This window comes from Moschus berezovskii, chromosome 8, assembly GCF_049115385.1.
Source record: "Moschus berezovskii isolate FMDL1 chromosome 8, NW_MosBer_1.0, whole genome shotgun sequence".
Classification (NCBI taxonomy): Eukaryota; Metazoa; Chordata; class Mammalia; order Artiodactyla; family Moschidae; genus Moschus; species Moschus berezovskii.
This window is the reverse complement of record NC_142467.1, coordinates 98,515,168-98,538,834: the sequence shown is the minus strand read 5'-3', so window position 1 is coordinate 98,538,834 and position 23,667 is coordinate 98,515,168. Positions and strand designations below refer to the sequence as shown.

The following is a 23,667-nucleotide window of genomic DNA, read 5'->3' as shown; positions in this document are numbered from 1 at the left end:
TGGAAGCTTCACACCAAGCAGGAGGAAGCCATACCCGGAGGCAGGGCATGGGGAGGGGGCGCCCCACCTTCCACACAGGAGCAGACCCCGCGGAGGGCGCCGGTGCTGCTGCAGCCGTTCTTCTTGTCGTGGTAGTTGTACCGCAGCTTCCGGGCCAGGGTGCCGTCAGAGAGCCGCACCTCAATGTTCGGCAGGTCACGCCAGTCCGAGCCTGGGGCCAGGGGGATGTGCCGCATGCGGGCTGCCACCAAGGCGCTCATGTCCTGGAGGAGCACAGCAGACCTGGCTGTCGCCCAGTTCGGGGAGCACCCAAGCAGGTGCCATGGGGGCTGGGTGCTGTTGTGGTGGGCACTGGGCACACTAGTGGTGACTAGGAGCCCCCAGGGGCTTGTATCCCACTGGGGGAGAATGACAGTAACCCCAGTGCACAGCCTGGAGTCATACACATGCCATGACAACTCCAGAGCAGGGACGCGGGGTAAGGGAGGATGGGTGAAGGGGTGGCTTCGGGCAAGTGCGGGGAGGGTTTGGGAGGCTCTGACTTGGCACAGGTGGAGCCAGAGGCAGGAGCCCTGGGGTCACCCAGAGAACAGGGGTGGTGAGAGACGCGGTGGCAAACAGTGGCCGTCCCAGACCTATTCTGGGAAGAGTACAAACTCTGCCTGAGTATAAGGCCTTCCTGGCCCTATTGCTTCAGAGCAATAAGCTCCGATGAACACTCCACACAACCAAGCACTGCAGTGGGGAGGGTGGTGATGGTGAGAGGGCGCGAAGTAAGAGGAGAAGCAGGAGGCAGTGAGGTGGTGAGGCTGGGGGCCGGCTGAGATAACGCTGGTCTAGGGGTGAGGGATCAAGAGCAGGAGGAGCAGAAGCGGAGGGGCAGAGATCAGCTTCCCCAGCCCAGTCTGGGCTCCACCCGCAGCTCTGTCGCCAGGAGGCAGCTGCAGGGAGGCCTGCCCTGGTCACCTTGCAAATATGATCCCTGAGGATGGGCTGGTACTGTGAGCCCCGGAGCTGCCTCTGGAACCAGGACTGGGGCTCCCCGTTGTATGAGATCTCCAGTGCCGAGGCCCCGTTCCGGATCTCAGGGAGGTCGGACATGGTGTCCCGCACGGTGATGGTTCGGAAGGGACCCGAGCTCAACCTGCAGCAAAGCATGGAGGGCTGGCACCTCTGGGACACACAGCTACTGTCACCTGAGTCACAGCTGCTATCCCCGACAACTGGCACCGTCTTCTCCAGAAAAGGGGACCTCGACTTGGGGTCAAAGGGCCACCCAAGGTCACCGGGGCAGCATTCTCCTCAGACCCTGTGTAGAGCATGGGCTCTGGCTGTGGCCCTGTACTCAGGGTGCTGGGCAGGAGGAGCCCAGAGGGGCAGAGCGTTCTGGGGGCAGGCTGGACCCCACACCACTGCTCCTCGCTAACACTTTCTCCGGGCCCGGGCCTTGTCGCTGAGGTCCCCCGGCACCACGACCACGGGCGGGCAGGGCTCCTACCTGGTGATGTTGCTGACAAACTTCTTGTCGTCCACCACGACGCTCAGCTGGCAGGCCCGGGGTGCGAATACATGCAACGGCTCCGGGAACAGAGGGAGTGGCTCCCCAGGGGCTGCGGCCAGGATGATGGCTCGCCTCCGAGTCTGGGCCACACCGTACTGACCAGCCTGTGCAGGGAGGACCAGAGACACACAGTCAGCGGGTACCCTGACTCGCTGGTCCGAGGGCTGGGGTCCGTGGCATCTGACTTTGGGGAGCAGCTGGTCGGTGTGAAGCTCACCCAGAGAGCCCCTAGTTAACCCACAGTACTAGTGCTAAGTTGCTTCAGTAGCATCCCAATCTTTGCAATCCCATGGACTGCAGCCCACCAGACTCCCCTGTCCATGGGATCCCCCAGGCAAGAATACTGGAGTGGGTCGCCATGTCGTTCTCCAGGAAGTTAACCCACAGGCTTACACCTAACCAGAGGCCAGAGGGAAGGACAAGCGATCCCAGGAGGTGGCCGGCAGCCCCTGGAGGAGGTGGGAGTGAACTCTGCAGATGCTCTCAGCCGGTTCTTTAGAAACGTGGGGGTGCCGTGGTCCTAGCACTGGGGAGGAGGGCGGCCAGAGAAGACACCAGGAGCCGCACCTCCCGCCTGGCAGCCCATAGTCACAGGGACAGAACACGGCTGCCAACGAGGCTTGTTCAGCGAGGCCGAGACACTGTGGAGACTGACTTGGGAGGCTTGGGGCCGCGTGGCCACCCTCTCCCCTCCACACACTCACTGGTTTCCAGCCAACCCTCCCTCCTGCTTCAGCACTTGTTTCAGTTTTAGTTATGCCATCAGCTACTGAACAGGCACACACAGAGCAGCTGCTCTTCAGAAGAGGCTCTGTCCCCTCTGACCACCCCAAGGCCCTGTCACTGCAGACACGGCCACTGAGAACTCCCTGGAGTGTCACCATCCACATCCTTTAGGTGTTCATAAGCATGTACGTTCACCCAGAGAGACACGGTTGTTTAGTCTATAAAACAGTTTGGTCTATGTGTGGTTCCTGACCCACCCTGTGTGGGAATCTAACTGCTACCTGGGGTTCCACAGCTGGGCACCCCTATACCCCATCAGGGGAAATGAGCTGGAAATAATGTGGCAAAGAGGTCTCTTGCACACAGCCCCTCAGGACTTGCTGCGGTCCTGGCTCTGAGTTCCTCCAGAATCTGAATGCCAAAGGCTCCATAGTGCAGTGCGGGCCCCAGCATCTGCCTCCCCAACCCTACAGCCTGACCCTTTGAGGGGTTTTGTTTTGTTTTTAATTTTTGGCCACATTCAGCAGCATGTAGGATCTTAGTTCCCCACCAGGGATTGAACCCACACCCCCTGCAGTGGAAGTGCTGGGAAAGTCCCATTTGGAGCTCTGTTTTCAGTTAGGAATACTTTGTTGCAGCCCAGGGATGGCCGCCCCTGTCTCTGGCCTCTGCCTGTGCCTGTCTGCCCCCTGCCCAGGGATGGCCGCCCCCGTCTCTGGCCTCTGCGTCTGCCCCCAACCTGGGCCCACCTGCAGCACGCCAAAGGTGCACTGGTAGCCCATGCGGACCAGGCAGCGCAGCGTCAGCTTCAGGACCATGGAGCGCTTGAAGGAGACGAAGTTCCGAACGTTCTCCAGGAGAAAGTAGCGGGGCCGGTAGTAGTCACAGTAGCTGTGGGGGACAGGAGGGACTGAGAGAGTCAGCCCCACACCTGGAGAGAGCAAGAAGGCCTCCTCGGCCAGAAGTCACTCCCAACTGCTTTGACGCCTGTCAAGATGCATCTGCCGGCTCTCAGGGTCTCTCCCTAGTGGAGAGGGAGCGTGAACTCCCTGAAGGCTGAGACTGGCGCCTCGCTCAGCAGCAGCCTTCTGCAGGAGTGAAGGCTAAAGTGGTGACTGCGTGGCCCTGGCACCAGGCATTGCAGCGCAGGGGCAGGCCGTCTAGTTGCCCTTGGGTGGCACTGAACGCAGAGGGGCTTTCGCTCTGTTTACCTGAGGAAGGAGACCACCAGGGAGTTCTTGAACTTGGAGTAGGTCCGAGAGTTGAAGCGGTTCATGCCGCTGAAGCCCTGGCAGGGCGGCCCGCCGCACAGCATCTCCACGTCTCCCTTCTGAGGCAGCTTCTGGCCACGGGAGTTGGTCACCTCCCCGGCCATGACCAGCTTCAGCAGGACGTTGCAGTCTTCTGTGAACACTGTGGACCCAGGGTTGTTGAGCCGGAATGCCTGGGCCGCGGGGTCCCACATCTCGATGGCCCAAAGTGTCTCCGAGATACCTGGATGGGGGATACAAGGACACAGACATGTCATGAACTCCCCAGAAAGAGACTCTCTAGTCGGAACTGTGACCAGGGCCACAGAGGTCTTCCAGACACAGCCTGCCTGATCCAGTTTTCAACAGGTTGTGTGGAGAGACCCCTCCTGGAGCGCACCCGCTTGGTGGAAGCCTTCCGACAGTCCCCCACAGCCAGAAAACACGTCCAGGGTCCGCAGCTTCGGCAGTTTGATTTCTGTCTCCAGTTCACTCGGCTCACACGTCTGAGATTTCGTTCTGTTTTTTCCTGCAGGAGATGGGCCCCAGTCAGAGCAGGGTACTGACCTGCTCTGCTCAAAGCTCCTGGTGACTCAGAGTCCACCTCGTTTTGAGAGAGGTAACATCAGAGGCTGCTCTTTCATACTGATTGACTGAGTATCCAAGTTAGTCACAGACTTGAAAAGGAACCTGGGGGAATGACATACCACGACATACCTTTCCCCTTCCCTTTCCCTTTATTTCCGGGGCTCCGGGCGTGGTTCGGAGGATCTTCAAAGCTTTTGCTCTTGGCGTTATAGGCCTGAGGGAGAAAGAACCACAGTGGTCTGGAAGAGAAACACCAGCTCCCCTCTCTAACAAATAGGACTTAAGTTAATTTGATAAGAATATACTTCATTTCTCCCTAAGTATGGCCAGAAGCCAAGAGGGCTTTGATTCTAACAGAGAAAAGGGGAAAATTCTACTAATAAAAATGTTTTATGTGACTGACAGAAATTCCTGCTATTTTATGTACCTGGACTACTCATTCTAAAAATAGGCAAATGTTATAATCAGTCTGTACAGACTGGAACCTGGGGGAGACACGGGTTATCTTAAGACCATACATGGCTGTCACAAAAAAGCCGTGCTCACACAATTTAAAAGTGATTAGCTTAAATCAACAGACACCTGGCTCTTCTCTCTCTCAATAACCAGGCTACAAGCTCAGCTATGAGGCTGAAGGGACTAGGGGCAGGGATTCATCTCCTGGGGCTAGAGGTCCATTTCCCTAACTCATAGACACTGGCCAGACTAGCAGAGGCCACCTAACAGTCTACAAAAATTGTTATTTGTGTGTGTGTTAGTCACTCAGTTGTGTCTGACTCTTTGCAATGCCATGGACTGTAGCTCGCCAGACTCCTCTGTCTACGGAATTCTCCAGGCAGGAATACTGAAGTGGGTTGCGATTCCCTTCTTCAGGGACTCTTCCCAACCTAGGGACTGAACCCAGGTCTTCCGCATTCCAGGCGGATTCTTTACTGTCTGAGCCATCAGGGAAGTTTGAGTTATTGCATTAGGATGTTAAAACATTTTGTTTTAAGTGTTAAATTCCAGAACAACTTGAATGTCACAGACTCGTGCTCTGGGTAAGTAAACTTCTCGGGCGCTGTGTCTGACCCGGAGGCCCTCCCTGCAATGAGCCCAGGGCCCCACCTCGAGAAAGTAGAAGCGATCGGGGCCACCGGCAGAGAAGTCCTGGAGGCACTCAGGCAGGTCCTCTCCGTACTCCACAGTGCAGCGGCCCTGCACGGCCTTGAAGTCCACCATGGCCTCCTCATCGCTCCAGTAAAGCAGGTTGATATCTGCGTGGTAACTGGCCGGGGTAGACTTGTGTGTGTTCTCCGGCCTGGGAGTGCAAGAGTCTTTGTTAGTTCATTTGTCGCAAGTTGAAAATGAATTAAACGGCATATTCCTGGGGATGTGCTCATAGGATCAGTGGATAAAGACTAGGCCCCATGCCTCACTAAGTCACCTTGATTACTAACCCCCTTAGTCGGCACTAAACACCACAAACTAAGTGGGATTTCTTACCATGAACTCAACTAAGGGTTTGCTTGCTCTTTATGCCTCCAAGACGACTGGGTGGGCCTGGGTTGAGATCAGTTGCTGATCTCCTATTGAGAAGCATGTCTAGAGCTGCCTTCTTCCCCCTATGCCCTCCAGACTCCTTGTTCTCTCGGTACCCTGTTATTTCAAAGTCTTCAGAAAATCTTTCCTGTGCGTTAGCTAAGAAGTGGAGCAACTGGAGACCTACCTGTAGGGATTAGCTTCAGTTTAAGCTCCTAACTACTATTAGGATCCCAGAAACTCAGTGAAGCCAAGATCTTGGGACAGAGAGAAACCCCAGAAACGGAGAAAAGGGACTGAAAAGGACAGGAGGGTTGGCAGCAGGGAAGGGGCGGGACACACGGAGTTTAAACAGATATCAGGGTTTTGATGGCACCTCAGACAGAGCCCAGGATATTCCATGCCTGCCTCGGTCACACTCTGGACCTCCACTCACTGCTTTCTTTTGGACAAAGCTCTGCAGCTTTAAGATAGGAATCCAGGGCTGTGCTATACAGTTGCAGTGATCCTCAGCACCCACCAGGTAATCAGGAACACCTGGGAGGACTACCTCCTCCACCCCTTAGACCACCACTGTGTGTGCAATTCACTACCTCCCATGACTCAAGCAGAGGCCCCTGGAGGGCAAAGCCCTCACCGACCTGTAGAACTTGTTGACCCTGATCTTGATGTCTGTCTCATTGGGCCGGCCATTGCTCTTCTTGCTGCAGAAGATCTCCTTTATGCGGCCAATACGGTAGGGCTCGGGGGCATCCAAGTTGCTGCCCTTGATGTAGTCGGAGTACTTCCGGTAGTGTTCTGGATACAGAGCTTCATCCACAGGCTCCTTCCGGGGGCGTTTCACAGGACTGGACAGCTTGATGCTGCAGAGAAGCGACTGCTCTGAGTGACTGACCGCGGAACGTTAGAAAGTGGTTCGGCGTGACTGACCAGTCATAGTCACTGTTTAAACTCCAGCACCTGAACTAACGTAACTCAGTACCCTTAGCGCAGATTTAGAGATTCAATCTAATCCACACTTTAACACAGGTATTCCCCATCTGCGCTCTGGGTCTCACTGCTGAGGTTGTTCACATTCTCCCTGTACCCGGCCTCAGGGCAGGACTTCCTGGCAGGTGATGTGTTCAGCTCCACAGAACAGTCGGAGTCCTCTGAACTATAGTGGACACACAGTTCAGGCAAGAGGTAAACTCCTGTGATCTGAGAGTTGTGGCCGTGGCATAACCTACATTCTGACTGAGGCACTAACCTCGGGGCACTGTGGGAGAGGCCAGGGGAGAAGATGGGCAGTCTGGGCTAGCTGAACCTGGCCTGGCCATGTACTGGCGGAATCAGGCCATCATATCAGATGCCAAGCTGCCAGGACCACAGGGCCACACTCTGAAGACAGGAAGTTGAGCAGTTCAGGAGGGCAGCTGCCGTGTGTTCCTGCCAGGCCCCCCCAAGTCTGTCAGGCCCCAGAGACTCTCTGAACACCTGTGCTCTCACTTCCGTCTGGGTCAGGAGTACCTGGTCAACAGCCCTACAGGGCGGCCTCCCCTTCCAGGCCAAGAACTGGTGTTTCAGGGTGCCATGTACACCCACTGCATGGGGCTGGGATGACTGAAGCTCTGCAATTCAGTGAATGGGTTGATTGGGTTGAACCCATTCAACTGAATGGGTTCCAATGAGGACTCAAGGAAAATAAGTCAGGAAACTGAGCTAAGCTTGCCAAAATGCTGGTTGTAAATCCAACAACACGCTAGTTCTAAGAACCAACAAGGAAGGGATCAAGTGTGGGAAATATCTGTGGCTTTGATTTTTCCCTGAAGAGCCTCAGTCCTTTGATTTGCAAGTCTTTTGATGCAATTCCCAGTTACCAAGCAGTCAGCCTTCACACTAAGCCAGGCGCTGTGGTAATGAGCATTTTTTTTTTAGATTTTTTTTTTTGCCACACCATAGGGCATGTGGAATCTTAGTTCCCCGACCAGGACTGAACCTGTTCCGCCTGCACTGGAAGGGCAGTCTTAACCACTCAACCACAGGGAAGTCCCTAATAAACACTTTTAACTCACTTATTCCTTAGAGGCCTGGCAGGCAAGACAAGATACTCCTCTCCCCATCTGATAACGGGAACTGGGGGTGGGGTCTCTGACATGACCAGCTGGGTAGGAACCCATCACTGACCCCAGCATCCTCCTTTAGCCAGCAGGCTCTGTCTGACTTCTTTCACAGATAGCTTTACTGCCACAGAAGGACAGTGGCTCCACACAGGACCGCTGGATGGCGTATGCTCACCACAGACACCAGTGCGACGGCTCAGCAGCAGCTGGTAGTAGGCTGAGGTGGGGGGCATGTGGTGGAGCCAGCCTGCTGCTGGCCCGGAGCACCTGGCCCCACTGGCTCCAAGGGACACTCACTTGAAGGTGAAGGCCTCGGGAGGGAGGTATACGCCGTCGCCCACCCGGTACTGGACGCCGTTCTTGGTGGCGAGGCTGTAGAGGACACGGCCTTCCAGGTCCTGCAGCTGCTCCATGACCCTGGGGATTTCCTTCTGCCTCATTTCGGCCAGACGCGCACAGCTCACACAGAACCTGAGGGAGCGGTGGACAGAAGCCAAAGGCCCTTGAGTGGCTGGTGGTGACGATAAGCAGCTACCACTGGTGTATTTCCAGAGACTCCGGCGACCAAGAGGAAGTATGAATGGATGCTAGAAGGCACGGCTCTCCTGCACTTTCATGGTCACGCTTTGACTAGGGACCAAAGCCCAGATATACGCACATCAGGAAAACGTCGTCGACCCCACTTTTGAGTAGTTGACATGAAAACACAGAGACATTAGCAGATGACCTAGAATCTGGTTAAGAATCCACCATAAATGATAATGCAGACTGCGGTAAAGCCAGGAACTCAAACCATGTCAACAGAGGCTCACACTATTATCCCTAAAGGCTGAAGAGGGTTTGGTAAAATGCAACATTCCTGATTAATAAACCCTTCAGAGGAGAGTTAGAGTGCCTTAAAAACAGATCAAGCCCCAAAGCAGCCCCAGGCTGACTGGAGAAATACCAGAGGCAGCTCAGCAAACCCTCCCAGCCTTGCTCCCACACACTGCTCATGATGGAAGACTCCAGTCACCACCTCTAGTTAAAAAAAGTGAGGTATCAAGGTTAGAAAGGAAAACAGGAGCACTAAGCATTTAAGAAGCAAGCCTCTCTAAAAGCATTAGAGTTAAACACAATCAAAGATCTCACTTATGAGGAAAGACATAGATTTGTGGGACAGACACAGAAAGACACATCCTATCCCTGAGTGGGACAGCTTCTCATGGGGGTGACTCTGACACCAAACCAGGCTGTCCACACACTCACAGCCACTGCAACCGAGTCAGGCTGGTCTCTGGTTGGCAGGGAGGGAAATCAGAGGATGGGGGGACAGCAGACCCAGCAGAGAGAAGCCCAGAACAAGCAGGGGGGTTCACGCACTCACACAGCCTCTTGGAGCACCGACAGGGTGGCCTGGGAGCCTGGGCCCCGCACTCACTTGTACTTGTTGTCCTCCGTCGGCTGAGTTTTCGGAGGGGACTCAAATCTCGCGTAGTCTTGGTCGTACCACAGCTGGTAGAAGTAGGTCTTCCCATCGTCCTCCGACATCAGGGCCTCAGGGTCCACACCTCCCTGGGGACGGGGCCGCCATCAGCCATGATAACCCCGTGCAGCAAGGGGTGGGGACACATGCAGGGCACCGGGGACTCACCTCCAAGGCCCAGTTCTCAGAGGGAGCCTTATAGATGACCTGCACCTTGCTGTGGATGTATGAGAGCTGCATGTCCTCACACTCGTCGACCAGGAACAGCTCCAGGGGGTCCGATGTGGCCCCGAGGACTGTGTCTGTCCCAGCACAGAACCAGTGGGCATGGAACATCTGCCCATTGCTGCCGTCCTCCCACAGCGCCGTGACCCTGGAGCCAGAATACGGGGAGGGAGAAGGTTCTAACTCGACCAGTGGAGCTGGACCGAGGCTCCTTAGGAGTATAGGTAATTGTTTGGTGTCGCCTGTGTGTGTACTCAGTCGTGTCTGACTCTTTGCGACCCATGGACTGCAGTCCACCAGACTCCTCTGTCCACGGGATTTTCTAGGCAAGAATACTGGTGTGGGTTGCCATTTCCTTCTCCAGGGGATCTTCCCAACCCAGGGATCGAACCCAGGTCTCCTACTTTGGCAGGCAAACTCTTTACCACTGAGTCACCAGAGAAGTTCATTTCTTGGTTTTAGTCTAGGGCAAAGAGCTGCTATTTTTGCAAAACAGGCATCTCCTGCTTTTACTCAAATTGTGGGCTGAAGTCAGGTGGAAGGAAGGATACAAACCTTGCTAAATACAGTGGTTTTGAAGAGTCGTCTGGAATTACAGAAACACAGTCCCCCACTTCCAGGGTTTCCGAGTCAATGCATACCTTCTTGTAGTAACTCTTCTTCCCGTCAGTCTGAAAACAAGAGCTTAGTTTCAGGAGAGGATGGATCTGAAGGTCTGTGCAAGGCTTATCCTGCGAGTTCCTGCTGCTTTACAGAAAAGCATAGCTCATGACGATTTCTCTAAACAGCCATGAGCTCCAGCTGCCTGGCTACTTACTACAGAGAGCAGCCCCTCCCCTGGCTGGAAGCCTGCAGCCGAGGCACTCACAGCCCTCTGTCACCAGCTCTGCCCTCCTGTGTCAGCAGCAAGTCAGATCCTAGCCTTCAATTAGAACAGCGCCGCATCCCACTCATCACACCCTCCTCAGACACGCGGACCCCCTTCCTTCTCTCCCACAAGGAAAGCTGGTTCCCACCACAGGGCCTCTGCCCTGGTTCCTCTCAAGGACTTTAAGTGGCTGGCTGCTCTCCAACCCTTCAGGATGTTGTTTCACCAAGAAGCCTCTGCAGCCCCAGCCCTCTTCCCGTGCCCCACCTGCCTAACAGCACTTGTGTCGCCCAGACCTAGAGCAGCACCCAGCAGGGGTAGGCCTCAGGCTTGCTGAGGGAACTGGCCCGTCTCCAGCTTATGGACGGACACCAAAGGACCAACACCGAGAACATATTCACTCTCCAGCTGCGGTAAAGGATTTGACTCTTAGGCAGGTGAGCACAGAACCCCCGGAGGCAGTTTGCTAGTGTTCCCAATCACCAACTCCTAGGCCAGAGTGGGCAGGAAGGGCTCTCCTCAAAACCGGCTTCACAGGGGAACCAGTCTCGCACACCAGGACTCTATCAAATGCCGACTTTGGAGGGCAAGGAACATCGAGTCCTCGGGCATACAAGTAAAAATGCATTTTTGGCGCTTGACCACAGACTCCAGCCTCTCAGCGGGCTCTGCTCCGCTCACAGCTGTGGGATGCATGGGTAGGTTTCTCAGCTCCAGGGCTCTGGCTGCTCTCAGAACGGCTGGCAGTGAGACACCTGGCTGCTCAGCAGTACAGCACGAGGACAGCCGAGAACCCACTCCTGGATTACCTTGACGGCATCTCCAACCCAAGAGATCCGATTCTTGTTCTGCTTCTTTTTCTTCCCCTGATGCATCTTTTTGGGTGATGGCATCTCTGGAATATTGTCATCCACTTCCTCGTCATCGTCTGCCTCCTTCATGGCCATGTTTGGACACCTACAAAGTCACTTGTGATAAGCAAGGTCTTCTTTAAAAAATAAGACCAACTGGGAATTCCCTGGTGGTCCAGGGGTTGGGACTCTGTGCTCTCACTGCCAAGGGTCCAGGTTCAATCCCTGGTCGGGGAACTAGGATCCCACAAGCCTCCACAGCGCAGCCGGAAAAAAAAAAGTAAAACCAACTGAAGGTGTTCACTAAGAAAACAGGGACAGGTTTGGCGACAACGCTAGACAAAGGGATCTTGCCTATTCTATATGTGTCAACCCAGCTGTCCCACACAAAGCCTATTTGATATCAACTGGCATTTCCCTCCATTCCAAAAACAACCATTGGCCAAACTTACCTCCTCTTTTGGCAAGCCTGCTTGCTCCGTCCGCTACCACCAAATTTAACCATATCCTTACAGGCCTTACACTTTCCACACTCGGGCTGTTGACAAATCTAAAACACATTAAAAAAAAAAATTACACAGCCATTAGTCACAGCTGATAACCAGTTTTTGGTGAATTTTAGTATATGTGCTGCCGAAGCGAGCACAGTTTTTGGTGAATTTTAAAATATGTAAGTTTAACCTCATTAGAACTCAGGGAAGTAAGAGTTAGGAACAAGACATGAGGTTTGTAAAGGTTAACCCTGAGACATGGTGCTGGCACAGGTATGGGGAAAGGAGAACTCAGGTGGCTCAGAGGTAAGCTGGTGACACCAGTCTGGAAAACTGTTCCAGATCAAAGTCAAGGATGTAACCCACACCCCAGCAATTCTGCTTCTAAGCAGTGAAGAATCACAGAAGACACATTAGAATATCATATTGCCCATCACCAAGGGAAAGGCTGGGAGAGTCACAACGAAATACTATGGAATAAAGTGGTAACTAGGTCTACTCGTATCAACACACAGTAGTTGTGAAAGATGCCAGTTTATGTATATTAAAAAAAAAAAAGAAAATTTAAAGTTTGGATATGCATGTGCTAGATGAAATAAAAACCAAAACAAGAATGGTGAGGACAGGGAATTCGCCGGTGGCCCAGTGGTTAGGTCTCTGTGTTTCCACTGCTTGGGGGACACTAGTTCAACCCACTAATTCCTATTGAGGGCGGCCACTGAAGACAGAGGAGACCCTCAGAATCCAGGGACTAGTGTGAATGGAGGGCAGTTCTGAAGGCAGGTGCTATATTTTCACTTTTAAGCTTTCATCCAAATTAAGTCAAAAAGACACCAAAACAGATCTGATCTCTGGGTCAGTGATAGAATTAGGGAGATTAATTCCTCCAGGGTGAAATAAATACATATATTATACTAAAAAAAACCTCAGAGGTCATCTCAGGCCTCAAAGCTAAGCTGGACGAAGCCCCCACTTTCTGAGGAAAGTTACACCATGAGACAAGGCGCGATCCTGGGAGGATGAGCCCGCTTGGAGGAAGCAGTGCTGGCCCCTGTGGGGCAGTTACCCCCTGCACCCTCACACTGGGGCCTGAGGACACGACGGGACATGGCCAGACTCCTTTGGAGCAGCAGCGGCACTGATGGCAAAGTGCCTGAGCATGCCTCTTTTGACAGCTGTCCCCCTCGTCTCCAAGCTCTGTTTTTTGGGGGTCACATCTATGCAGTAAGACTCTCAAGCCAAAAAGAGAAAACAGCGAGCTCCTCAGAGATCGCGAGGGGCGGGAGAGCCAGCTTAGGCGAGGTCACCTCGCAGACGCCACAGCGCCGGCGCTTGAAGGCGTTCTCCTTGTCCTCCTTGTCATCCTTCTCAATTTGCTCTGCAAAGAATGTGTCGAAGATCTGGTAGACCAGCTTGGTGGTGGTGGCCTTGGTGGGGCCCTTGTCCTTCTCCTTGGCGGGCTGCCGGATGGTCTGCCGCCTTTCAGCTCGCCTGGGGGAGAGAGTCCATGGTGTCAGCGGCCCAGGGAGTGCTCACACAGTGCCCTGCCTTCCAGCCTCCATCTCAGGTCCTCAGGCTCACTCCTGCTGCACCCTCACCTCTTTCCCAGGGTGACCCCGGCCAGTTTGATGAGGTCTCTCATGCAGGGGCTCAGGAAGATGGGCTGCTCATCACTGTCCCCAGCCCGATCATAACTCTCTACTTGCTCCACCACGAACTGGGCATGACGCAGGAGAGAATCCTCTGTGAATCGATTCAAGTTGAGCATACAAGGAGGAACAGTGGTCTTTTGGAAAGAACAAAAAAAGGAAGTTTCTCTTAGGCTTAAGCAAAACTGGTTTACGTCAAACAAACATGTTTCTTAGTACATCTGTATCACATGTAAATGGGACTCCCCACATGGCTCGGTGGTAAAGAACCCGCCTGGCAGTATCCTTTCCCAGGAAATCCCATGGACAGAGGAGCCTGGAGGGCTGCAGCCCATGGGGTCACCAAAAGTTGGACCCAAATCAGTGAATGAACAACATCACATGTAAACAATCTGTGAATCCCAGATAATGAAGGACCTAAGCCTCTTACCTCAATCTTATTGATCAGGTCTTCGTAGGTAGAGTCAGGGTTTTTCTGTAGGAACTCAACCACTATCTTACTTATGTAGATTTTCTCCTGCATCACACTGAATAGTGGTGCATACTCTGGGCTGGGATCCATCAAGATGTACTCGGCAAATGCTGGAGTGGACAGATGGATAAGAGCAGTGTGAACCTGATGGCAGCGGCAGTAGCCAAAGGGCAGGGATGAGGCTACGAGGCTCACAGAACAGGCAGAGAGTCATTCCACATTCAAATGTCAAAACCCATGAGGTACGGTCAGGGTTAGCTCATCCAGAAGGGGCCTGTCTGAGCCAACCAGAGAACAGACTGGCCAAATGGCTTTCCTCTAGCTCCATTCTGGCTTTTGGAATTCGGTCTGGGTTTCAGCTGCAAGGTCAGTTCCAGGGTCAGTTTTAACTAGTACGAGAGGCCATCCCAATCAAGCCTAACATGCTTCCCACACAGTCACGAGAGCCTGAGACTTTCCAGATCCCAACCAAGCCCAGTCATGGGAGCCAGAGACTTCCCAGAGCCCAACCAAGCCCCGTGGAAGACAGAAGCATCTTTCAGATTCCAGAACAGTCCACAGTAGGCCACATACTTACAGGTGCTAAAGCCAAGAAGAGCCTTTTCACCTCCATCAAAACCAGCAATCCACCATTCGTTTATGGGGCCAAAATTTTTGCCATTAATACCACCTAAAAGAGGAGGAAAAGGTTTCTTGAAATGAAGTGGACTAAGAAATGGCAACTCACTCCAGTCTTCTTGCCTGGAAAAATCCCATGGACAGAGAAGCCTTGACGGGCTTCAGTCCATGGGGTTGCAGAGTTGGACATGACTAAAAGAATATGCCTCAAAAACCCAAGCAGGTTAAGTGGCACTGAGTCCCCACCTGAGCCCACACCTCTGATCAGGTGAGCCGGGCAGCCTTACTGGAGCCATCAGAGCAAGACTGCTTGTAGTTGCTTACAGCCCAGACTCTGTTCAGTTTATAAACTGACTGTCCCAGACAATCTGGAACATTCCCCTTACCTTCGGGAGATGGGTCATCCTCATATATCGGCTTTGCTGAACCAGAAAAGAGGAGCTCGACATCTTTCTCAATGAGGCCGGTGTCAATCGGGCAAAGGTGACCACGTTTACAGTACACGCTAGACGGGTGACAGAGGCCATTTACCAGGAGACCAAAGGCAGGCAGAGGTACAGAGTCAAGCTCAGACACGGGGGAGACAAGGTGTGGTTCCTAGACTACACTATCTCCCTGGCTGCCAGAACACTGGGTCAGGACAGTGCTCTTTCACCCCAGAGCTTCTGATTTGCTCACCTGGGTACCAAGAGTAAGAGTATGAAAAGGGAATGTGGACAGGTCAGCAAGACCGACAGCAGGACAGCAGAAAACCTCACAGGGGAGCCCCTGGCGCACCCTCCCTTGGGGAGTGGCTTGTGGAGACGCACTGGCTGCTCCAATGCATGCTACCCAGACTTGTGCCACCACCCCATCTAGCTCCAAAACGTTGTTGCTGAAAATGAAACCTCACACCCACTGAGCTGTCACTCCCTCCCCACACCACCCCAGTTCCTGATCTGCTTTGTTTCTCTGGATTTACTGCTTCACACTATTTTATATGTTAGTTTGCGTTATGACTTTCACCTCAAAAAGATTAAAATAATGCGCATTACACAACATCATAAGAGGCGAGGTGCATTGAGGACATGAGAAGGAGGGACTGCCACCTCCCTCTAGGGGGTGAAGCCTCAAGTTCAAGAACATCCACCACCTAGAGATGCTCTGTGACATTTGGAGAATGTGCATCATTGAGCAGGACGCTGAATCTGAGAAAACAGGATGGGACTGGGCTAGGTTCTGCTTACGGACCTGCCTGTGCTGGCCTCAAGGCCAGAGGTGCTATTCAAGTCTGAGAGTATCCCCCACCACATTCCCACCGCCTAGGCCCCTGGAAGCCAAGAAATTATCATCTTGGAATCTTACCAAGTTAAAAAAAATGAACACATGAGTACTTTGAGGGGAGCTCTTCCACCAGGCATAGCAGACAGAGATGGGTCACAGCCTTGCCATTAGGCCCTGAAGACATGGGAAAGATGGACACACACCCATGGAGGGCAGGACACTGTGGGCACACGGAAGGGGAGGATCCAGGGCCCAGCCTGAAGACTGTCCTCGCGCTCCGTCAGGAGAGGCGACAGCAGGGAGAAGAGCTGAGTCCCAGGCGGGGGCAGGGCCCACAAGTGTGCAGAAGGGGCTAGTTTCCACCTGCCACTTTCAGCCCAAGGACCAGAGGTAAACAGAGTCCCCAGCTAACCCAGGTGGTCTGGCTTCAACGGCCTGATGCTCAAAGGCATGTCATTCCTGGGACGTGTGTTCTTATTTCCCAACCCACAGGAAGGAGTCTGGGGCAGACCTGTTCTTGAGGAGCCACCCAGACACCCCAAGCCCTGACACTCCTGATTACAGTGGTTCCAGCCCCCAGTTCTCGCGAGCCTCCGCCCCAGCAGCCCCACAGGGAAACACAAGGCCATGAGCATCAGCGACACTAATAGCACGTTTCACTCGTGCTGTCAGGCAGAGGTTTGAGCCGGGGAGTAGCCGGGGAGTGGACAGCATCCCAGTACAGATCAGGCTCCTGCTTGTGGAGGTGGGGAGACACACCCACCCACAGCGAGCAGAGTACTGCGAAGAAACACATTGGGGTTTCCTAGAGCCCCCCAGCCCACTGTGGGACAGGAAGGTCAGAAAGACCGTCTCGAGATGATTCTACCTGAGGCTCTGTAACAGGCGACCCAGCCGCCCCTACTATTCTCTTGTCCAGGGAGAGGAAAAGCACATGCCGAGGCCCGGAAGGAGACATGAGCTGGAGCCAAGCTATTTCACACAGAGAAGCAAAGAGAAGCACCTCCAGTGAGCAGGAGAGAGCAGAACAAAGGAGGCTGGAGAGGAGGGGGACTCTGCTCAATCACAGGCCTGTCTGAACCCCAAGGCAGTCCAAACTCCACGGACCTCCACCAAGAAGACCCCAGCATCACTGCCTCGGCCTGAAGAGCCCCGCAGGATCCAGCCCCGACCCTGGGTCCCTGTTCCCCGACCACATCCCCTACCAGTCACTCCCCCGGGCCCTCCACTGCAGCCACACAGCCTCTTACCTAGTTTTCCACAACCCACGAGCCCTTCTCCCAGCCTCCATCTGCTGTTCCCTCCTCCTGGATGTCTTTCCCTCACTATGTCCTTGGCTTGTTTTTAAGCTGAGGTCTTTGCTCAAGTCCCTTCCCCTCCATTCTAAACGTTTTCCCACCCACTCTCTCTGCTCCCCATGCTTTTCACAACCGTCACAATGTCACTACCCACAGGCACAGCTCGTTCTGCTTCCATGAAACCAGGGGCCTGAAGTGCTGTATCTATAATACCCACGGCACATAGCTGGCCCTCAGTGGAATGAATGAGCTTTAGGATATTTACCAACTCAAGGGCCTTCCCTGGTGGTCCAGTTGCTAAGACTCCATGCTCCCCAATGCAGGGGCCCAGGTTCAATTCTTCAGGTAACTAGATCCCATAGGCCAGAACTAAAGATTTGCAAGCCACAACTAAGACTTGGCACAGCCAAATAAGTGATTTTTAAAAGGATGTTTACCTACTCAAGATCTAATAGGAATAGCTTTAACAACCAAAGACCTACCAGTCATCTACCAGCTTGGTGGCCCTGAAATGTTAGCAGCTTAAGAAATGCTGCATATCAGGTGTTGAAAACTTCACTAGGCTATTAAGAACTCAGGTATCTTTAAGAAAATGCCTTGTTATGATAAGAAGCATATTAGTTACCTGAGCTTCCTTGGTGACTTAGTGGTAAAGAATCTCCCTGCCAATGCAGGGCACACGGGTTCGATTCCTGGTCCGGAAAGACCCCACTTGCCACAGATCAACTGAGCCTGTGCACCACGACTACTGAGCCTGTGCTCTAGAGCCCCTAAGCTGCAGTACTGAAGCCCTGCACCCTAGACCCTGTGCTCCCCAACAAGAGAAGTCACTGAAACGAGAGGCCTGCACAATGCAAACTAGAGAGTAGCCCCTGCTCACCACAACTAGAGAAAAATTCGTGTAGTAACAAAGACCCAGCACAGCCAAATAAATAAAACACTCCAGCAAGATTAAAAAAAACAACACACACAAAACCTATCAGTTACCTGAAGCAGGTTAGTTTGTGTTGGGGCAAATCCTCGTAACTCTCAAAGCCAGATTCGTTGGCATCAAAGATGGACAACCTCTCGTTGGTCAGTATCTGTATCTCTTCCACCTGAGAGACATTGGACCAGTGAGCAGTGACACAGGAGACGGGAACTACATGGCTGAAGACACAGCTGGAGCTTACCGCATCAGGGGGATGCTGCTCGTATCTCAGCTCGGGGTCGTCCAGGTACTGCAAGCACTCGGTGCACTTCGGAGGATCGGTCTGCAGGGACAAGAACACAGACGGCACTCAGGGAGCCAGCCCCAAGCCAGTCCCTTAGCGTCACACAATGACTTTTATTCCCAGGTGTACATTTACCTTGGACACTACTGCTATTTTGGTTCGAGTCATTTTCTTCTCAGTTCTGGGAACAAAGCAGAAGGTTCGTTTTAGTCATTACACGACACGCCAGAATCTCCCAAAGTTATACCAGATCCAGACACAGATGAGCGCCAACTGCTGCATAAGGGCCAGGTGTGTCTTTACCATGCAGAGGGGACCTGCCTCACATAGCAGAACTGGCATATCTCAGTCCTGCGCTCACCATCCATCACACACAAACCTAAGGCTGCTCCAGGAAGTCACTAACGCCCCTTTTTCTTTCTTTCTCAGACAACTGTTTTAGTATCACGATCTGCTTGGTAGAAAGACAAAAAATAAGTTCTTACAGTTCTCTGTATGTAGTTCTGCGTCTCTTCTCCTCCTAAGTAGAGAAAACAGAAGAGTGAAGGGTAAAAAAGTCTTTTCCATCCAGACTATGTTGTAAAGTTAAAGAATTTTATGTACATGGTTATCACAAAATCTAGTCAGAGGCAGGAAGGCAGTCAGAAAACCAGTGAGACCCAAGCCACCTCCAGTGTCTAGTCTTACAAACAAAATTCTTATAACCAGACTTCCTTAAAAGACTCATAAAAGACTAGTTTTAAGAAAAAGACAAAAACTTTTGTTGTTTAGTCACCAAGTCATGTCTGACTCTTTTATGACCCCATGGAAGCCCACCAGGATTCTCTGTCCATGGGATTTCCCAAGCAAGGATACTGGAGTGGGTTGCCATTTCCTCCTCCAGGGTATCTTCCCCACCCAGGTATAGAACCCACATTAGCAGGTGGATTCTTTATCCCTGAGCCACCAGGGAAGCCTGACAAAAATTAGCTCTCCTGTATTAAGTGGTACCTCAAAAGTATACAATTGATATGGGGCGCTATGGACTGAGTTTTGTCCCTGCTCCCCAACCCAATTCTTATGTTGAAGCCCTAACCTCAAATGTGACTGTATTTAGAGATGAGACTTTTAAGGAAGTGACTGTGGTTAAGTGAGGTCGTAAGTGGGAGAGACCTAATCCAACAGTACACCAGAGCGCTCTCCTTCTCCCTACGTGCTTGCACAGGGAAAGGTCATGTGAGGACCCAGCAAGGAGGCATCCGTCCACACGGCAGCAAGAAAGACTTCTTCAGAAACTAACCCTGCTGGTACTTTGATATGTGAATTGTATTCTCCAGAACTGTAAGAAAAATAAACGTCTGTTGGTTAAGTCACCCAGACTGTCGTATTTGGTTATGGTACCACCCCCACCCCTGGTGACTAATAAGAGAAAACTTATTTCTAGAATTATTTTGAGTAAATGAAGGAATGACAGAACTATCACTCTGCAACTCCCAGTGAAATAATGGATTTAAGCAATGATTGTTAAAAACAGGTGAAAAGGTGAAAAGCTGAGGGGAACTTTATAATGGATGGATCAGGCTGAGGGCACCTGGGTCCAGTGATTAGTCCTAAAGCCTTACAAAGATAGCCATGCCTCTGGTGTGATGTAACAGGAAGCACACAGCACCACCTTAGAAGTCCTCTGGGAAACAAGAGACATGCCTCTGGTCAAGCCTCTGGACCTAACTAGTGGTCTGCAGGGGTCAGGGCTGTGGGAAGATGTCAAGCCTGAGAACCCACAAATGCTATGGGTAAGCTGGCTACTCCCAGCAACTGCAAGTAAGAGGATGGGGCGGCCCTGTAGATGACATACTGAGGACAAACAGCAACCAAGTATATCGTATAGACTTAGCTGGGGTCCTGAATCAAACAGGAAAGCACACAATGCAGACCTCAGGAAAATCTGAATAGAGACTGGACTTGATACTATGGAGTTAGGAAAATGGTATTGTGGTGATGTTTATGTAATATTTTTTGATGGGGATCATTTTTAGTCTTTATTGCATTGGTTACAATATTGCTTCTGTTCCATGTTTTGGTTTTTTGGCTACAAGGCATGTGGGGTCTTAGCTCCCCAACCAGGAACTGAACCTGCACAACCTGCACCCCCTGCATTAGAAGGTAAAGTCTTAACCACTGGACCACCAGGGAAGTCCTTGTAATGATGTTTAAGAGACTCGTTTCCTTTTCAGAAGGAAGCACCTTATAGAAGCACTTCTGTTAATATTTCAGTTATATGTCTAGGATCTGTTTACCAGAGTGAGGGAGGGCAAGGAGAATAACTGAGGTTTGGGTAAAACATGCCTAGTCATGGGTTGATAACTGATGAAGGCTGATGAGAATATGAGGGTTTGCTACCCTTTTCTGCCTACTCTAGGGTATGTTTGAAAGTTTCCATGAGGGAAATTGTTTAAAAATCACTTTAAGATATTCCAGCCAATGGGATGTTATGAAATGCAGTAGAATTGAAAAAACAAGAGCTTACCTTCTCATCTTCATCTTTCTCATCAGAAACTTGTGGTTTTACTCTTTCAGGTTCTTTCTCCTCTGGTCTCCGTTTGCTAGCTCTATTGGATAAACAGATAAGTCAAATGTCAGCTTAAAACCTATATTGCCAATTCACATAAAAAATGACAAACTAACGCCTCCCTACAGAAAAGCAAAATATTCAGAACAGATCTGGTGAAGAGACACTTTCTTCCCATCCAAAAAAAGTCCCCTTGGCACAGTGGCTCCAAACGTGCATCACTATCACGTGATCCTGAAAAGAGGCCTTCAGACATCCCATGTGACCCTCAGACATGGGGCCTGATGAGATACTGGAAACTAAGACACGTGACAGTGCAGTGATGGGAGAGCTACTCATGTGGCAGAGGGCGACAGGTAAGATGGGGCCCACAGCTTGATTTCTCATCCAGGCCCACCCAAACTGATCCAGTCTTCCAATAGCACCAGCAATTCCCTGTAAACATCTACATCACAGATCTCCAGTAGTTATTTTGGTAATTTAAACTACACAAAGCACAGCACAAAAGCACAAGCATTTTAACCACTTACAGATCTTTGGGTTGACTTCTCTGCCTCTTTTCATCCTGAGAGGGGAAACGTGTGGGTAGAGAAATAAAGGGGGGAAAATTAATTTGAGCAAGAGTGAGACAAAACCCCAAAGTATCAGTTAATGATTGCAGCACCGTGGGACGAGAGAACTGGAAAATCTGGACAGGTCTAAAGGCTAGAAATGAGGCTTCAAAAATTTCAAGTCAGTTCCCTAACGCCTACAACCAAGAATTGGCAGATTTCCTGTAAAGGGCCAAAAAATAGACATTTTCAGGTTTCCAAGCCACAGACTTGAGCCACAGCTACTCAACTGACTATAGCACAAGAACACCGTGCAACAATACACAAGTGAAACAGCATCTGTGCTGCAATCAAACTATGAAAACAGGCAGAGGGCCAACTCCGGCCTGCGGACCACAACTTACACACTCGTCCCGGGATCGCTCAAAGCAAAAGGGACTGTTAGAGACATTTTGCTTATGTTGCCCCAAATGTCTATAGCTCCACCTGTCATTTGGTCAGGGGTGAAGATGGAATATAAACAGGTGCTGGGGCAGGAGTGGGGCAAGTGGGTGACAATGTTAAACTTTGGAATCCAGGATGGGAAAGAAACAGAAGTAGGAATTCCCAACTTGGTCACCAACTCATTAAAGACAGCTGAGCCCACATACAAAAACTATCTTTTGATATGCTGCTGACCTTTATAAAGAAGTATATATACAGATTAAGTCAATAATTAAAAAAAAAAAAAAAACTAGACAAAGTCAAACTTTTGCTCCCTTTGTCCTTTTCTGCCATGAGACAAGAGCGCTGGCTGTGGGGTCTGACACGCCTGTCAGCGGCTGTCTGAGGCACATGGGTGGCCTGACACCGCCACTGAGCTCTCTCTGGACCTGCAGGGACCCAGGCAAGTGCCGACGACGAAGATCACAAGGAATCAGCAAAGACGAGACAAGATGTCAGACAGGACAAGCTAGAGATGACACACCGAAAGGATCACGTGCCACAGAGCAAGCAAGGGTGCCCACTGGATGCGAGAACACTCAGGACCCAGCAAGTCGGACCTCAGGCTCTGCTCCCTGGATTTCACAGGAAACCAGAGACAATCTTGGGACCATCCTGGTTTGGCTTTCCTTAGAGCAAATAGCTAAGGAGCTTAACAAGATCCCTGTGCTGTGGCCCCCAGCAGATGTAGCCCACTCCCCTGGAGTTTACAGCCCTGTGGATAATCTCACCTTCTGAGGCTTTTATACAGGCCCACCCCTGGGTCAGTGTACAATATTTTAGGGTTTAAATATGTTCACTAAGCTGAACTGTGGGAGCTGGCGGGGATACGAGGCGCTAGACTCAGAACTCAGGAGACTGACTGGTTGATAAAGCAGCACAAGCATGATGACACGTGTATCTGGGGTGACACGTCAAGCATTCTCAGGCCAGAGGCTGTGAAGAGAAGCTGGCTCCACACACATCTCAGTCCAGGCACAGAGGCCACCACTACCATAAACAGACAACTGAACACTCACTACGCATCAGGTGCTAAGATGCAGCGATAGCTGCCAACCCCCACAAGGAGGGGCAGGTCACCTGCTCAAAACCAGCCCAGAGCAGGCAAGGCTGGATTTCTACGCATAGCCCTAAACCATGCCATTTCTCCCAACCAACTGGGAACACAAGGATCAGTTAGAGATAAGTGATACAAGTCAGTCTTTACTTTGTCTTCTCCTTCATTCATTTCAGCCTGAGCTCCTCCAGGCCTCACATCTCTGTCTGGCTCCTCCTTAGCTTTCTGTTTAGGTGTCCTGTCACAGAAGAAAACATACAATCATCACCATTTCAAGAAGCCCCAGTGAGGGTTTACACGGTTCCCTCCCCCAAGTTAGAGCACGGATTTTTCTCATCTGAAGGGCAAGTTTTCATTATAAGAAACCCAAGAGGCATTTGGTACTTCAGAACTTATGATCTCAGAAGTGCCACCAACACTTCAAGTGTTGCTGAGACGTGCCACAGTTTAAAAACAAAAGACAAAAGGGCTCCTCTGACCCTGATAACTTGATGGGAATCCTGCCTGTGGTGGATTCCTGTGCAGGTTTGCTAGCTGGCCTGAGGTGACATCTGAAAAGTTTTCCCTCCTTCCACCAGGGCCCAGGCACTTGGTTCAGGAGTTCTGCCCACCCCAGACTCAGGCCCAGTCAATACTTGCTTCAGTCCATTGCATGTCAGAGGCTGCTTTCCACTGCCGCCCTCACACACTGCCACTGCTGAGAGTGCACACCCCAGCTGGCCTAGTCCTAGGGCTGAAGCAGGTCTGCCTGGCCAAGATCAGTCAATGGCCAACAAGCTGCAAACATATAAGCTCAAAAAGTGCCTACTGTCCTAAGCCGCTGAGCTCTGGGGCAATTTGTCACATAGCGTCTTCACAGCTGTGGG

At 51.7% G+C, this 23,667-nt stretch overlaps 1 protein-coding gene across 6 annotated transcripts in view; it reads right to left on the bottom strand.

Moving 5' to 3' along the window:
- Positions 1–23,667, bottom strand: part of DNMT1 (DNA methyltransferase 1) — a 43,432-nt gene that overhangs the window by 2,253 nt on the left and 17,512 nt on the right. For 3 of the 6 annotated variants that reach the window (XM_055429949.2, XM_055429951.2, XM_055429952.2), the window contains exons 10-37: positions 22,952–23,039; positions 21,241–21,275; positions 20,669–20,750; positions 19,442–19,480; positions 18,648–18,682; positions 18,298–18,343; positions 18,121–18,201; positions 17,936–18,045; positions 14,774–14,892; positions 14,347–14,439; positions 13,728–13,879; positions 13,247–13,434; positions 12,956–13,139; positions 11,610–11,707; positions 11,116–11,263; positions 9,994–10,109; positions 9,382–9,586; positions 9,169–9,302; positions 8,046–8,219; positions 6,288–6,509; positions 5,233–5,425; positions 4,255–4,339; positions 3,938–4,066; positions 3,499–3,781; positions 3,037–3,178; positions 1,499–1,665; positions 967–1,144; positions 68–263 (exon numbers count right to left, since the gene is read on the bottom strand). In XM_055429949.2, coding sequence (XP_055285924.1) covers positions 68–263; positions 967–1,144; positions 1,499–1,665; positions 3,037–3,178; positions 3,499–3,781; positions 3,938–4,066; positions 4,255–4,339; positions 5,233–5,425; positions 6,288–6,509; positions 8,046–8,219; positions 9,169–9,302; positions 9,382–9,586; positions 9,994–10,109; positions 11,116–11,263; positions 11,610–11,707; positions 12,956–13,139; positions 13,247–13,434; positions 13,728–13,879; positions 14,347–14,439; positions 14,774–14,892; positions 17,936–18,045; positions 18,121–18,201; positions 18,298–18,343; positions 18,648–18,682; positions 19,442–19,480; positions 20,669–20,750; positions 21,241–21,275; positions 22,952–23,039 — 3,722 coding nt within the window. The remainder of the gene's footprint in view (positions 1–67; positions 264–966; positions 1,145–1,498; positions 1,666–3,036; positions 3,179–3,498; positions 3,782–3,937; positions 4,067–4,254; positions 4,340–5,232; positions 5,426–6,287; positions 6,510–8,045; positions 8,220–9,168; positions 9,303–9,381; positions 9,587–9,993; positions 10,110–11,115; positions 11,264–11,609; positions 11,708–12,955; positions 13,140–13,246; positions 13,435–13,727; positions 13,880–14,346; positions 14,440–14,773; positions 14,893–17,935; positions 18,046–18,120; positions 18,202–18,297; positions 18,344–18,647; positions 18,683–19,441; positions 19,481–20,668; positions 20,751–21,240; positions 21,276–22,951; positions 23,040–23,667) is intronic. The other 3 variants (XM_055429950.2, XM_088839021.1, XM_088839020.1) reach the window with 1 other exon arrangement.